At 41.0% G+C, this 16,704-nt stretch overlaps 1 protein-coding gene across 1 annotated transcript in view; it reads left to right on the forward strand.

Moving 5' to 3' along the window:
- The window catches only part of SNX25 (sorting nexin 25), an 81,438-nt gene that overhangs the window by 52,775 nt on the left and 11,959 nt on the right, over window positions 1–16,704 (forward strand). The window contains 5 exon segments of the mRNA XM_013984049.2: window positions 1,013–1,285; window positions 3,799–3,963; window positions 7,343–7,474; window positions 11,014–11,154; window positions 14,044–14,157. Coding sequence (XP_013839503.2) covers window positions 1,013–1,285; window positions 3,799–3,963; window positions 7,343–7,474; window positions 11,014–11,154; window positions 14,044–14,157 — 825 coding nt within the window.

Genomic DNA, 16,704 nt, shown 5'->3' on the forward strand with positions numbered 1-16,704 from the left:
AGATCCTGTGTTGCTCTGGCTCTGGTGTAGGCTAGCAGCTATAGCCTGGGAACCTCCATATGCTGCGGGAACGGCCCAAGAAATGGCAAAAAGACAAAAAAAAAAAAAAAAGACCAAGCTGTCTGATAGAAAGCACACTTGTGGTTTCTGAGGATGGGGGGGCGGGGGGCAGGGGGATGGACTGGAATTTGGGGTTAGATGTTGCAAACTATTACATTTAGAATGGATAGCAGTAACGTCCTACTGTATAGCACAGGAACTATATATCCATTTTTTGGGATAGACCATGATGGAAGATAATATAAGAAAAGGAATGTATCGTGGCAGGTAGCGCCAGACACCCATTAAAGAGCCCGTGTGACGCTTAAAAAAAAAAAATAGAAAAGGAATGTGTGTATATGTATGACTGAGTCATTTTTCTGTACAGCAGAAATTGGTACAACATTGTAAATCAACTATATTTTAAAAAAAAGTAAACTTTTTTTAAAAAGACCAAATTATCTAACATCAGCTTGATTACAATATGTCATCATTCTAAAGAATATTTCACTTGCTCTCTTAAATTATACAATTATATTGACTTTCTTCTGGAGTGAGAATTTGGCAATTGTAATTATTTATATTAGATGAGAAAGACAAATTGAATTTAGCTGATAAATTGTATTCCTGTGGAATTGAGATTTATGAGAAGGAATCGATTGCAGAAAGAGAACTGTTCTTATTCTTACTTTTTTCCTTCTAGCCTTTAAAAGAAATTATATTTGTTAACTGTTCAACATAAAGTGCTCATTTTAAGGCACCAGTTGTTTTTTCAGGGTTCAACATTCACACCTTGGCCCCAAATGTGTGCTTACTGGCCCCCATTCTAAATGTCTGCACATTCTAAAAGCTGCACACTCGCCCTGCGTTCTAAATGTCTTCCTTCCACCTTTAAAATGCAGAGAATTCAGAATAAAATAGTGTTTCTCAGAGGTGGTATTTCTTACTTTCCCTTTTTTTCCTGTCTTTTCAGAGTGAAATCCCACAATTAGTTGGTGAAATTTATCAGAATTTCTTTGTGGAGAGCAAAGAAATATCCGTGGAAAAGTCACTTTACAAAGAAATACAGCAGTGTCTTGTTGGAAATAAAGGAATTGACGTGTTTTGCAAAATCCAGGGAGATGTTTATGAGACCCTGAAGGATAGGTATTACCCTTCATTTATTGTCAGTGACCTGTATGAGAAATTGATGATGAAAGAGGAAGAAAAGCTTGCCTCGCAGCTGACTTCCAACAAGGATGAAATGGTGAGTCATGTTTAACTTGCTGTTCCCTTTTGAGTGGGTAAGTTTTGAAAATGATTATGTGGGCATGGGTTGTATAAGCCAGATTTGTGTACCTTCACCTCTCAATATACAGGACTTGAGGTGGAACTTTAAGCTTGGATTATGTTGTTGCTTCTGGTCTTCTGTGTTTCTTTCTTTGTTCTTCTGACCAGCCGGGTACAGCCAGCCCGAATTGAGTCAGAGACCTCCCTGCCTGCTCTGTCTCTCTGAAACTCACCTGGGTTTGACTCCTGAAAAGTAAGGGCAGAACATTTGTGGGGTGGAACATTTTGTGGCATAGGCCAGGTAAAAGAATCAAGTACCACAACAGAACAGACCAAAAGGATGGGGGGAAAATGAGAGGTAGAGAATGCAGGAAGAGTTTTGGGAAATAGTTTGGAGTTTTTAAAAACGCAGATAAAATTAAGATGTTTTGGAAGTAGCCTTGCCCAGCCATTCCTGTAGTCTAATCTTAGTGTCCTGGGTCATTTTGGATAGTCCCAGTTGCCGTCTTCCTTTTCTTTTCTTTCTTTTTTCTTTTTTTTTTTTTTTGGTCTTTTTAGGGCTATATCCGTGGAATATAGAAGTTCCCAGGATAGCTGGGAATTGAATCAGAGCTGTAGCTGCTGGCCTTATATCACACCCACAGCAACGCCAGATCTGAGCTGCATTTGTGACTTACACCACAGGTCACAGCAACGCTGGGTCCTTAACCCACTGAGTGAGGCTAGGGGTCGAACCTGCGTCCTCATGATTACTAGTCAGATTCATTTCCACTGAACCACGACAGGAATTCCCCTATCTTCCTTTTCTACTGATGACTTATATGAGTTTGAACCTTTGGAAGGTACAGAGAAAAAGTGTCTTAGAGCCACCTTACATAGAATATAATTTATCTCAGATTCTTTCTTTCTGTCCAGTTCACTGTATCTCAAGCCCTTAGGAAGCAGATGCTTATTCATGATAGTATTAGAAGCCAATTATCTCTGACTGTTGTTAAATTCATTCATTAAGACCTTTATCTAAAGTTTTGTTGCTTAGTTCTTTACATTTTCAATGTGTAAAACCACTAAAATAATTGGTTCAAAACATTTTATTTTTAGGATGGCACAGCTAAAACTCTCTGTCTCTCTACCTCAAAATTCAAATGGTTAATATGTAAATATTGTGAAATTCAAATTAGTTTATTCAAATTAGTAAAAATATGAGTACTCAACAGATAAATTGAATAAGGACTTGAACTGACAGTTGATATGAAAGGTAATGAATAGTAAACAAACATGAAAAATGTCCAACCTCACCTAGGATTCAAAGAAGGATAAGTATTACTGACTTTTTGAAAGTTCCCACTCTTTGTTCCAATAATCCTACTTCTAGAAATTTATCCTATGAAAATGACTAATATGTAGGAATAAAATGCACAGTGAAGCTTGTTTTAACACCTGGGATAGCAAAATGCAGAATCAACCCATGGCAGGAATAGCAAGAGGAATATGCCTCAGTCTATTATTGGTAGGATTCTATGCAGCGGTAGCAATTATAATTTTGAAGACTATAACACCCTCAAATTTTCAGTATTGCATATTATATCACAAAGGCAGAATACCCTCTCAAATGTATACAAGACGAAGAATAATGTCATAGTATATATACTTATGGACAAAGATTGGAACATACAAAAATGAAAACAGGTTAGAGTTCTATGATTATTAATCCTTTCTCTTTGAAAAAAAAATTACTGTCTGTTAAAACTAATAAAAATTGGAAGAAAAAAATTTGGAGGAAAACTGAGGAGTAAACAAATCAGAAGACAGTCCTCAGCAGTTCTTTTCATGCTTTTGCTACCCATGAATTTAATTACTAATATGACGTTTGTTGGTAACCTTCAGATTTTTCCAAGTTATGTAGTCCTTATGAATCCTAAGACACTTTCAAATGCTAATCATTTTACTTTTAAAATAATCTACCTATTGATTAGTAAAATACATCTTTAAAAGAAGGACTGTGCAAAGTATGTATTGAAAATAGTTCCATCGGTGGGAATTTGGAGATTTTATTTTAAAAGGACTCACATGAGTTTTCCATAATATTCTTAGGAAACCAAAAAGGAAGTCAAGTCTCAGTGTTTTTGTCAAAATTCAGTCACAGAACGTGTGGGTTGAGTTGGGAAGGTAATTCAGTGCAAGTTCCGGGTGTATGATTTAGGAAATAATAGTATGGAATTTTGTACACATTCTCTAGGCTATTAAGTGTTTTTTTTTTTTTAATTGAAGTTATAAATACTAGTTGCTTTGGTTCTAAATATTTTGATTTTTCACTCTGCTGAGAAAAAGCAGTCTACTTCTAGGCTCTCTACCATAGATTCTTTCCCTAGTGGAATCTAGTGCTGTGGAACCATGTACTGTAATGATATAGAACCTGTACTCTATAGGTGACATGTACTTGAACATTCCATCACTGTAAGATATGGTGGATCACGGGATGTTTTCCCCCAGGGCCCAGGAGGTGAGGCTGGCGAGGAAGCTGTGGATGAAGGCAGCAGTCGGATTAATGAACAAGCTAGTTTTGCTGTAAACAAACTACGAGAACTAAATGAGAAACTTGAGTATAAAAGGCAAGCTCTAAATTCTATTCAAAATGCGCCAAAACCTGATAAGAAGGTAACTCTTCCAATTTTCAAGGTTGTCTTTAAAAGTTTCCCTTTTTCTAATTTGATAAACAGTAGTCTTCAGTTTATGTTGAGAAGTGCCTGAGTTTCTTTAAAGGTCAATTTTAACCATAAGTTCAATTTTTTTTTTTTTTTTTTTTGTCTTTTTGCCTTTTCTAGGGTCATCCCTGCGGCATATGGAGGTTCCCAGGCTAGGGGTCGAATTGGAGCTGTAGCCGCCAGCCTACGCCAGAGCCACAGCAACGTGGGATCCAAGCCGCGTCTGCAACCTACACCACAGCTCATGGCAACGGCAGATCCTTTAACCCACTGAGCAAGGCCAGGGACCAAACCCGCAACCTCATGGTTCCTAGTCGGATTCGTTAACCACTGCACCACGACGGGAACTCCCAAATTCAATTTTTTTTTTACTTCTGGGGTAGAATTAGAAAAGCACGTTATGATTTGGGGTCCCTCCCCATCTTCAGCTGTAATTCTTTGTCTTTTATCTGATTTGCCTACAGTGCCTTTGGGGAAGGGGCAGAGCTTCCATTTGTGCCAAAGTTGTTTTTGAAAGTGAGATAACCATGCAAAGACAGTCTTTTTTTTTTTTTTTCCTTTCAAATGCTGCAAGTACAATTTGAGCACCTCTCAGAATTATGCAAGAAATACATTGTGTTGGTAAAAGCCAACAGAATTTAAAAGTTAAAAAATGTAAACAGTATCTCACTACTTGGCATTCCCCAAACCTATGTGGTGGTGTGGCTTTCTGTCTTATGTTCATGCCTCTTTGGTCCAACAAGGAGGTTTCCCTAATATAGGTATGGCTGGTGCTCTGCCTTGCCAACTCAATCTCCTCTGGCACTTTCTGAACCTCTGTTCAGAAATCTGTGTGATGAGTACGTGCAGCCTGCTGTGCTGGTCACTGTGAAGAGTCAGTGAAACACCCGCCCTTGGGGAGGAAACATACTGTGGAGCCAGACCTACTCTCACGAAAATGAAACAGTCATGGCTCCTTGCTGCTGATAAAGTGCAGGATGTGACTAGGGCAGGGGGTGCTTCCTGCAGGCTTCCGAGGAAGGAAAGGGCCCTCGTGGACTGCATGTTCAGGAGGGTTTTGAGGCAGAGCTGCTGACTTCAAACTACAGTTACATAACCCTATAGGCTTTCTCTAAAAACATCCAAGGAGATGGTGAGCACAGAATTCTTTAAAATAATTATTTTTTTTATTGTAGCTAAATATATATAACATAAACTTTACCGTGTGTACAATTCACTGGCATTAAGTTGTATTCGCATTGTTATGTATCCATCTCTAGAATTCATTTCCAACTTGGAAAACTATAACTCTGAACCCATTTCACAAAAACTTTCCATCTCTCTGCACGCCCCCTCCCCAGCCCCTGGCAACTGCCTTTCTCTTTTTGTCTTCTATGAGTTTAACTACTCCAAGTACCTCCTGTGAGTATAGTCATACAGTATTTGTCCTTTGTGATTGGTTTATTTCACTTAGCATAATGTCTTCAAGATTCAGGCTAAAGTACTGAAGGTTCATCCATATGGTATAGCATGTGTTAGAATTTCATTTCTTTTTAAGGCTCATGTTCAGTTGCATGTATATACAACAGTTGAGTTTATTCATTTATCCATCAATGGACACTTGGTTTGCTTCCACATTTTGGCTCTTGTGAAAAACACTGCCATGAACATAGATGTACAGATATCTCCTTCAGTTCTTTGAGGTACACACCCAGAAGTGGAATTGCCGGGTCATATGGTAATTCTGTTTTTAATTTTTTGAGGACAGTGTTTTCCATAGCAACTGCACCATTTTACCTTCTCACCAGCAACACATAAGGGTTCCAGTTCTCTGTATCCTTACCAGCACTTGTTACTTGCCGTTCTTGTTTTGTTTTCTTATTTTTTTTTCTTTTGTTTTCTTTCTAGTGGCTGCATCTGAGGCATGTGGAATTTCCTGGGCAGGGATTGAATCTGAACTGTAGCTTTGGCAACACCAGATCCTATAACCCACTGCTGGGCCAGGGAGCAAACCCGCACCTCCGCAGCAAACCTAGCCAATGCAGTTGGATTCTTAACCCACAGTGAGAACTCCAACTTTCTGGTTTTTTATAGCAGTCATTCTCATGGGTGTGAGGTGGTATCTCATAGTGGTTTTGATTTGCATTTCTCTAATGGTTAGTAATGTTGAGCATCTTTCTGTGTGCTTTTTGGCCATTATCTGTTTTCTTTGAAGAAATGTCCATTCAAGGACTTTGTCCCCCCCCCCCTTTTTTTAACTTTGCCCATTTTTTTAATCAGGTTGTTTGTTTTTTGGGGGGAATTGAATTTGAGTTCTGTATACATTCTGCACATTAATCCCTTATTAAATATTAAATATATGATTTGCAAATACTTTCTCCCATTCTGTGGTTGCCTTTTTACTGTGTTGATAGTCTTCTTTGCACAGAAGTTTTTAAATTGATGAAGTCCAATTTGCCTGTATTTTCTCTTGCTGCCTGTTCCTTTGGTGTCATAGCCAAGAAATCATTGCCAGTCCCATGTCATTAAGTTCCCCCATGTTTTCCTCTAAGAATCTTATAATTTTAGTTTTACAGTTAGCTCTTTTATCTATCTTAATTGTCCTATATGGTATTAGGTAAGGACCCACTTCATTGTTTTGCACGTGGCTGATGATCCAATTTTCTGAGCATCATTTGTTAAAAAGACTGCCCTTTTCTCTTTGATGGTCTTGGCACCTTTTCCAAAAATCATTTGACCATATACTTGAGGGTTTATTTCATGGCTTTCTGTTCTGTTGGTCTGTGTGTCTGTCTTTATGGCAGTGGCATGGCACACCATTTTCATTCATGTGGCTTTGCAATAAATTTTGAAATCAGGAAGTGTGAGTCCTCCAACTTTGTTGTCTTTCTTCAAAATTGTCTTAGTTATTTAGCCTCCCTTGAGATTCCAGTTAAATTTTAGGATGAATTTTTCTATTTATGCAAAAACATCATTGGGATTTTGATAGGGGTCACATCGAATCTCTAGATTGTTTTGGGTAGCCTTAACACCTTAGTAATATTTAGTCTTCCAGTCCATGAACATGGGATGTCTTCCCATTCATATATGTCTTCTTTAATTTTTTTTAATCAGTGTTTTGCATTTTTCATTGTAGAAGTCTTTCACCTCCTTGCTTAAGTTAATTGCTAAATAATTTATTATTTTTTATGTTACTGTAAATGGAATTGTTTATTTCCTTTTTTGGATTATCCATTTTTAGTGTATAGAAACACAGCCGATGTTTGTGTGTTGGTTTTGTACCCTGCTACTTTGGTGCATTGCATAGCATTTTAAATGGTTTCATAACTCCCAGGGTGTTTTCCCTGTGGCAGATTGTTTCTAAGTTGAAGGAGGAGATAATTCTAATAGAGAAAGAACGCACAGATCTTCAGCTGCACATGGCAAGAACAGATTGGTGGTGCGAGAACCTTGGCATGTGGAAGGCCTCCATCACCAGTGGAGAGGTAGGTTTGGCTGCTTTTCTTCTCAATTTTTTAGGCATTTATTCCCAGACTTTTAAGTTTGACTTTATCAGATAAGATTTTGTCCTAGAGAATTAAGGTTGGGAATAGAAAACTTCATTTGTTCTTTTAGACTGCATTTGTCCTGTCTTCCTCACCCTGCATTTTCACTCTGATTTGCCCATGACTGGGAACTATTACTGGGTTGCCTCATATCTATTTGATCTCCCTCCACTGCAGACACTAAGTTGTCTTTGTTCCCTGGAATCATAAGCAACTTTCATAGGAACAGTTAATGTCCTTGAATTACTAATTGGCTTTACCATTGAGAGTTGAAATAAAATGGGATGCACCACTTGAAATTTGGAGATGAAAAATTTTTAATGTGTTTCTGATTGATCTGTCCTGCTGACTGCAGTGGCTCAAGTATCAGTAGTGCTAAGATCTTTAATAATGAATATTTTTTCCTTTAAACTAGAAAATATTTTGCTGTTCTCTGAGGGATATGGGAAAATGGTTTCTAGAATACACTCTATCTCTTTTCTTTTGTCTGTAAAACTAATTTCATTTAAAGGAAAGTTGCTTATAGGCATTTAAATTGTTAATGTTGACAACTTCTTCCTTCCCAATTCACCTGACTATCAAAACCTGGAGATAAAAGTCAGGTTCACCTCAGAGCATACAGATGACAAGATTCTGAGTAAGACGGTGTGACTGTTTGGCCCCATCATTGTTTCAAGTGGCTAATTACTCAATGAATTTATTACATTTATAGTTGTACAATGATCATCACAATCCAGCTTTATAGGATTTCCATCCCACAACCCCAGCACATCCTCCCACCCCCGAACTGTCTGCTTTGGAAACCATAACTTTTTCAAAGTCTGTGGGTCAGTATCTGTTCTGCAAAGAAGTTCATTCTGTCCTTTTTTCAGATTCCACATGTCAGTGAAAGCAATGGATGTTGGTGTCTCATTGTCTGGCTGACTTCACTTAGCATGATAGTTTCTAGGTCCATCCATGTTGCTAAAAATGCTGGTATTCCGTTCATTTTAATGGCTGAGTAATATTCCACTGTGTATATGTACCACATCTTCTTGATCCACTCCTCTGTCAATGGACATTTAGGTTGTTTCCATGTCTTGGCTACTGCAAATAGTGCTGGAATGCACACGGGAGTACACGTGTCTTTGCGAGTCATGGTTTTCTCTGGGGAGATGCCCAGGAGTGGGATTGCTGGATCAAATGGTAGTTCTATTTGTAGTTGTCTGAGGCATCTCCATACTGTTTTCCACAGTGGTTGCACCAATGTACAATCCCAGCAAGAGCGTAATAGGGTTCTTTTTTCTCCACACCCTCTCCAGCACCTATTGTTTGTAGACCTTTTGATGATGGCCTTTCCAACTTATTTTTATCCATCCCTGCTTTTCCCATCCCTGACATGCTTCCTGGGGGGAGGGCTTAAATTCACTATCTGATGTTCATTCTTTTTTTTCCCCTCTTTTTAACTGTGATTTTATTTTATCTCATTTCATTTTTACTGAAATGTAAAAAAGTTTTACAGTTTTAAATTCACATCTAGTTTAGGTAGCAAAATAGCACACATTTTCCAAAAGCCACCCTGAAAGCACATGCATTATGTGAGAGCTTACTGGGTCTTTGGCATGCATGGACATTCACATTAAGATGAACTGCAGGGCAGTTACCTTTCCTGAGGAGAGGCAGGGGCCATGGAGCAGAGCCTTGGAGAGCCATGTAGAAACGCTTGATCACCAACAGGTGTAATTATGTTTAGAGTGGAAGTCTAGGAAGGGGTCGGCTCAGGGTATGTAATGTCAAGAGATAACAGAGGGTGGGAGAGGAACGCAAATTCTGTCACCTCCCAAGTTTTGCCTAGAGCTGCCTCTGACATTTCACAATTTATTAAAATAATCGTCCAGAGACAAATACTGAAGGGAGGAGGGAGGGAGGGAAGGAGGAAGCATTCTCATGAGGCACTTTGCCCTGGTGATCAGTTGTTACTCAGGAACTTGCTGTAACCTTGATCCCAGACAAGATAATGGAAGTGGACACAGAGGAGTCACCTGATTGTTAGGAGTTCAAGAAGCAGCCCCATATGGGAATGTGGAAGATGTGTTTACCTCATATCGGGCTCTCCAGGTTCTGAGACCAGCTGAGCCCCCTGTGAGCTGTGGGGTCCCAGGCAGCCCAAGGCCTGTCTGTGCTTCCACCTCCCATCCTCACAGGGGACTCAGCTGGTGCCCAGCAAGTCTGGCCTCTCATTCCTTTGCCTATCTTTCTGTTGACTCTTTCTCTCTCATTTGGTTCATTTACTAATTCAAGCTAAATTCAGTGTATTTTCTTTTTGTTTCTCCTCTTATCCAAATTAAAAGCAATAGTGGCCTATTCTGAATTGTGCTAGACTGTGTGCATAGATGTTTAAGAATTCTCTTAGTTGAGAAGAAGTTATGTTTCCCAATATGCAATTATGTGAAAATGGAAATCATGGTTTGTTGAATCCCATGTTAAACTGGGGAAGGCCCCATCCTCTGGGAGAGGTTTTGGTCTATCACATCTGTTTGCTTACTGTTAATTTGCTTTTTCAAGGAAACACAGGGTATTAGGTTTGCTATGTTAGTTTTCTTTTGCTGCATAGCAAATTACCACACAATGCATGGCTCAAAACATCACCCATTATTAAGCTCACAGTTCTGCAGGTTGAAAGTCCAGTGCTGTGTGACTATCCTCTGCTCACTGTATCGTGAGGCTGAAATCAAGTTATGGACGAGACTGAGTTCTTGCCTGGAGAACATGGGGAAAATCCACTTCCAAGTTCATTCCAGTCGTTGGCAGAGTTCAGCTCCCTTTGCTGGTGGGACTGAGGTCTGTGTTTCTTGATGTCAGTGGGGTGGTGTTCTCAGTTTCTGGAGATACTCCCAGAGCCTATCCCCGTGTCCCTTCCCATCTTCACGCTGGTACAACAAATCAAATCCTTCTTGTGTTTCCTCTGACTCCTCTACCACTTGCCAGAGAAAGCGCTTTGCTTTGAAAGGCCTTGTGTGGTTAGGATAGGCCTGCCCAGATAATCCCTCAGTTTAAGGTCAGCTGTGCTGTATAACATAACCTACCTTCCAGAATACAACCCATAATTTTCTTTTTTTTTTTTTTTTTTCCTTATGGCCACACCTGCGGCATATGGCAGTTCCTGGGCCAGGGGTCAAATTGGAGCTGCAGGTGCTGGCCTATGCTGCAGCCACAGCAATGTTGGATCCGAGCTGCATCTGTGACCTACGCTGCAGCTTGCAGGAATGCTGGATCCTTAAATTGCTGTGCCAGGCCAGGGATCGAATCCACGTCGTCACAGAGACAACATTGGGTCCTTAACCCTCTGAGCCACAACGGCAACTCCAGGACCCATCGTTTTCAAGTGTTGGAGATTGGGTGGGACGTACACACCAGGCAGATGAAGAGTGTGGGGGACACTTAAAAGTCTTAACTGTTCTGCTCACCACGCTTGTTGCTGTTGTGTCTGCTTTTCCAAGGTTACAGAAGAGAATGGTGAACAAATGCCCTGTTACTTTGTCACGGTTAGCCTACAAGAAGTGGGAGGAGTTGAAACTAAGAACTGGACAGTCCCCAGGAGGCTCAGTGAATTTCAAAATTTACACCGGAAACTTAGTGAGGTATGAATACCTGTGAACACAGATTTAGAATTACTGAGCAAGAAGAGATTTAAGGGCTTACTTCAGTTTTTACACACAAGGAAGCTGATTGACCTTTCTCCTGTGCTGTTGATACTGGCAAAGTGGCATTTTTATTCAGAGAGCAAGCATCTAGGGTCTAGTCTAAATCCTTTAGGGTAGATAATTGTCTGACCTCTGCCGAACCCCACAGAACCCCAGAGCTGGAAGAGAGCTGGGGATAATCTATGGGCAGTGGTTTCCAAGCTGCCAGTCGTGACCCATTAGTGGCTGGTGAGAGCAGTTATGGGTTTATGGATTTTGCAGCAATAGAAAGAGAATAGAATAGAAGACATTTCATCACATAAAGGAATTAATCTGTAAAGTGTCATGATTTTTTTTTTCCTGTCTTTTTGCCATTTCTTGGGCTGCTCCTGCAGCATATGGAGGTTCCCAGGCTAGGGGTCCAATCGGACCATAGCCGCCAGCCTACACCAGAGCCACAGCAACGTGGGATCCGAGCCGCATCTGCAACCTACACCACAGCTCACGGCAACAGCGGATCATTAACCCACTGAGCAAGGGCAGGGATTGAACCCGCAACCTCATGGTTCCTAGTCGCGGATTCATTAACCACTGAGCCACGACAGGAACTCCAAAGTGTCATGATTGAAAGCAAAGATGCTGGAGCCAGGGTGCTCAATTTGGATCCACTTTGGATCCTTGCTTTACTACTTACTAGCTATGTGGCCTGGGACCTGTCACCCTGTCTCTTTGTGCTTCTTTTTCCTCATCAGGGAAGTACAAATATTGATAGTACCTACTTACCTGTCTCACAGAGCTGCTGTGAGAATGAAGGGAGTAAGCGGGTACAAAGCCTTTAGAGGAATATGCTGCACAGAGCAAACCTCATCACCTTTAGTAGCAGCTACAGTGGTCATATGAGCATTGCTTCATGGAACTTTCGTTTCAGTTTTATGGGTGTGTGTATTTTAAGTATGGGTGTATGTGCTATAGGTATGGTGTGCGTATTGCATGCCTGAGTCGTATATGTATGTATGTGTGTACACTGCATGTGTGGGTGGGGGTGTGTGTGTGTTACATGTATAAGTGTGTATATCTGCACCTGTGTGTGGGTTGCAGTGTAGTATGTGTTTCCTACTGTGGGTTTTAGTTTAAAATGTTTGAAAGCCACTAATATAGGTCAGTTCTTTTATTTGATAGATGAGGGAAACTGATCCCAGAGAGTTTAATTGACTTATCACAGGATGTATACGTCACGGCCAAACCAGGACTAGAGTCCGGCTCGTCATTCGTTATTTTTCCATTTTTCTCGGAAGTTGAGTATCCTCTAACTCTCCACCTACTGGAGCTAATTTCCCTTTACCCCAGCAATTAAAGAGCTCTTCAGTCATTCTACCTTCATTTAAGTCCATTTTTCTCTTGCACAGATGAACTGGTGCTGGTACAACCCTGTGTTCACCTCACTGACCCCTCTTTTGCAAATGAAATATGTCTGTTTCCTTTCACCTTTTCTCCTAGGAGATTTTTTTAAAAAAACTCTTTTAATTACTAACTTCTTTCAAAAACAGTTGCACTGAAGCATTAAAGGAAACAAACTTTATAAAATTTCATGTCCGCCCTTTCATCTCGTTACCTTTCTTCATCTGTGGCCTGATTACTGGGTTCTTCTCTCCCCCTTGATAGTTCCTGTTGTGTGAGCTTTTCTTTTCCTTTGCTTTTTTCTTCCTTTTGTTTGTTTGTTTTGTTTATTCGTTTTTTGGAAGAACACTTCCTGTTGACAGTTGTGACAGGAACCACCTTTGTGGGTCCCTGGTGGTCTTAATCTTCCCTCTACCTCTCACTGCCTGTTTCATTTCCCTCAGATTTTACCCTGAACTTGAACCTTGGAGTCCTTGGGTGAATGCCCTCGTACTCGAGGTGCGTTACTGGGCTGTGTAGAAAAGGCCACTGTTTCCTTTTCCACCAGCTGAGGCACTTACATACCTTTGCTCTGAGTAACTTGCACCGGCCGTCCTTGCTGTGGCCAGGCTGGCGGGGGCTGCTCTGATGCTGAAGACAGCAGGAGGAAGCTGCGGCAGGCAGCCTCTGTCTGTGCTCACTTCCTTTTCAGTAGCAGCTGATTTATTCAGCATTTCCCAGTGGCCCCAGAGCCTTAATGAAGCGGCAGAGTCTGTAGCATTTGGAACCCAGTGTTCTCCCAGTGTCTGAGGGGCAAGTCCTGTGGGCGTTGGCACCAAGATCAGACTTTATAGTTGGATGATCTGGGCTTTGATCCCGATCCTGGTGTCTCACATGTGAAATAGTCCCGATCCTCCGAACTCAGAGCAGTTCTGGCACAGTGTGTGGCATAGTGTAGGACTTAATCCCCAAAGGGAAGTCTGTTGTTATTTATAACATTGTATTATTACTGATACATTTACGTTCTGCAATTTGCCCTTGAAAGGCAGTAGTAAAGCTGCAACCCAAGTAATTCTCTCTTTCCATCATCTTCTTTTGTCAACCTTGATAACTTTTTAGAGATGTTGTAAACAAAACAAAGAGAAAAACCCTCTTGCCATGAGCAGGGGTCCATACCCAGCACCTCGTGCTCTGGGCAGCTTGTGCAGACCCATCTTCTCAGCCCTGCTCCGGGACTCCCAGCTTCCAGGCGTCTGTAAGTCTAGGGACCAGCGTTTCCTTTTTTCATCACATATCCCACTCCTCCACATTCCTTGAGCCTGATTAGAACAAGTAGGTTTTCAGTGTCTTCAGTCCTAGAAGCCAAGTACAAGAGGAGGATATTTGGTTTGTTCTTATTAAAAATCTAAAATCTTTTTCATATTAAAATATAATTTCACAATACTAACATTTAATTTTTTTCCCTCACAGTGTTTCCCTTCTTTAAAAAAAGTCCAGTTGCCTTCTCTTAGCAAGCTGCCTTTCAAATCTATAGATCAAAAGTTTATGGAAAAGTCAAAGAATCAATTAAATAAGTTTTTACAGGTAAGCAACTGAAAAAGTTTGCACATGGGAGGGAACATCGGTTACTTGGGGTTAAACTATATCAAAGAGTTTGCCTGTTTGCTTTCTGTTCTCACATGTTGAAAATATCTTTGGGTTTTGGGTTTGCTTGGTTGTTTTTTTTCATTGTTAAAATATACTAGACATGCAGAAAATGCAGATACCATTTGTATAACTTTCTCCAGTTTAACAAACTGAACACCCCTTGTAACTAGCACCCAGTCCCAGCCGGGCAGCCTCACCACAGGTGACCACGGTCCTGGCCCCCACCATACATCACTGCAGTTTTTGAACTTAATGTGAAGGGATCACGTGGTGTGGTTCCCCTTCCATCTGAGTCCCTTCACTCAGATCTTGTTCCCGAGGTTCTCCCATCATGTTTCTGTAGTTGCAGGTCGTTCTTTAATTTCATTTTCAGTTTCATTGTTGGTGGGCTTCTGCTGGTGCCAATACCCCCCAGCCTCTCCAGGCCCCTGTTGCTGGGCCTTTAGCAGGTCTCCGGGCGGTGCCTGTTGGGAAGAGCATGGGTTCATGCTTCTAGGACTTGTCTTTGGTGACAAGCTGCTGGGTAATCCTTGGGCTTTAGGTTTTTCAGGTTTTTGCAGTGGTCATAGTAGTATACTTTCTCCAGCAGCATGTGGGATGCTGATGGCTCCACACTGCATGGTCTCTTTTGTGACGTTAAAGTTGTGTCTACTTTCCTGTGTAGTCTCCTGTCTCTTCTGTATGGGTTTGCAGGAGTTTTTGGGAGTGTTGGATGTGCATCTCTTGTCAGAGCATATGTGCTCAGAAATCTTTCTGTGCCTTTTCACTCTCTTAATGAGTTCTTTTAAAGAGAATAAGTTCTTGATTTTAATTTAGTCCATTTATCCATTTTTTTCCTTTTATGGTTAATGCTTTTTGTGCATGTTAAGAAGTCTTTGCCCACCCCAAGAGCCTAAAGATAGCCTCCTAATTTCCTCTAAACACTTGTTTTTCTTCAGTCTATTTGTAGAGCATAAGACCAGACAAAGGTATGCTGTCTCCAATGGCAACCACTATTTATTTTTCCCTTAGCTATGCCTCTGTACTCAGAGTATAGTTAGTTGCTCAAACTGTGGACTTCAAAGCCCTTATAGTTCTTAGGGGGTGTGAACCTTTGCCTCATCAAACATTTTTTGCCAATGCAGTAGCAGCTATAAGACCTGAGACTTGATAGCAGATGTTGCCAAATTCTTAGTAAGGGCTATATTAAAGTATATTCAACTGAATCAGAAGTATGGATCATAGTTAGAGTATATAACTTAAGCCAGAGTTGCCTTGCAAGTGTTATCAGTTTCACTTTTTCTCTCATACCTTTCTCTCTCTTTAAATGTATGTAATTTATAAAAATGTATGTGCATATATACGTGTGTGTACGTGGATGGATAGATAGATTGATTTCCCTCAGGAAATACAATAATTGCACCCACTTCTGGGTGTGCACTGCTGTTCTCTCTCCCCGGAGTGCTTTACACTCTTCATTGTCTGCTGCGTATCCCTCTTAGGTCTCCCCAGTAATAGAATAACATGCCCTGAGCTTTTGGGGGGAAGGAGTTGGGAATAGGATTCCATCCTCAGCTTAAAAATTGTAAAACCCCAATTATACCTTGCCTCACAAATGTGAGAACATTTCTAACTCTTCATACATATTCAGCTTGGTTATTTTCCTTCATAATAGAATATAACTTAGTCCAAAGACTTTTCATCCTTAACGATTTCATTATTTATATTGATAGTATAATTTTTGTGGCTGCACTCGCAGCACGTGGAAGTTCCCGGGCCAGGGATTGAACCCACACCACAGCTGCGGCAATGCCAGATCCTTAACCCACTGTGCCACAGGGGTACTTCCTGCTTTTATTATTTGAAACTTAACCATTTGTTATCATTTCCTACTATTTTATAAAATGGTGTTGGAGAATAGATTAGCCAAAGGAGATCAAGGTAGGGGACTGTCTCCCTCCTTCTAATCCACCTTCACATAACTGAACATTTAATACTCTATAGAAGCATAAAGGCTCTGGGGCCAGGGAAGGCAGGAGGGACACAGTGACACCACCTGCCCATTGCCTAACCCCCTTCCTTATGTCTGAGGCAGCACTTCACCTTCAGGCCAGTCTTCCTCAGGACATGGGAAGCTGAGAGCTACTAGAATTCTGGGGGTGACCCTCGGACCCCCATCCCCAATGTGGCAGTATTGGGTACCCTCAGAGGTACCCTTTCTAGGGTGGGTCATGGGGTTTATCAGTTTCAACCTTCATCTGGGACAAATATAATGTGAACATCATGGACCATCCCCCCAGGGGATTCATGCAGCAAAGTCTCCATTCATGCAGCAAAGTCTCCACTGGTTCATTTTTTCCTAAACCCTGTGTCTTGGTTTTTTTTTTTTTTTTTTTTTTTTTTTTTTTGTCTTTTTCTAGGGCCGCTTCCTGTGGCATATGGAGGTTCCCAGGCTAGGGGTCGAATCAGAGCTGTAGCTGCCGGCCTACACCAGAGCCACAGCAA

This window comes from Sus scrofa, chromosome 15, assembly GCF_000003025.6.
Source record: "Sus scrofa isolate TJ Tabasco breed Duroc chromosome 15, Sscrofa11.1, whole genome shotgun sequence".
Classification (NCBI taxonomy): domain Eukaryota; kingdom Metazoa; phylum Chordata; class Mammalia; order Artiodactyla; family Suidae; genus Sus; species Sus scrofa.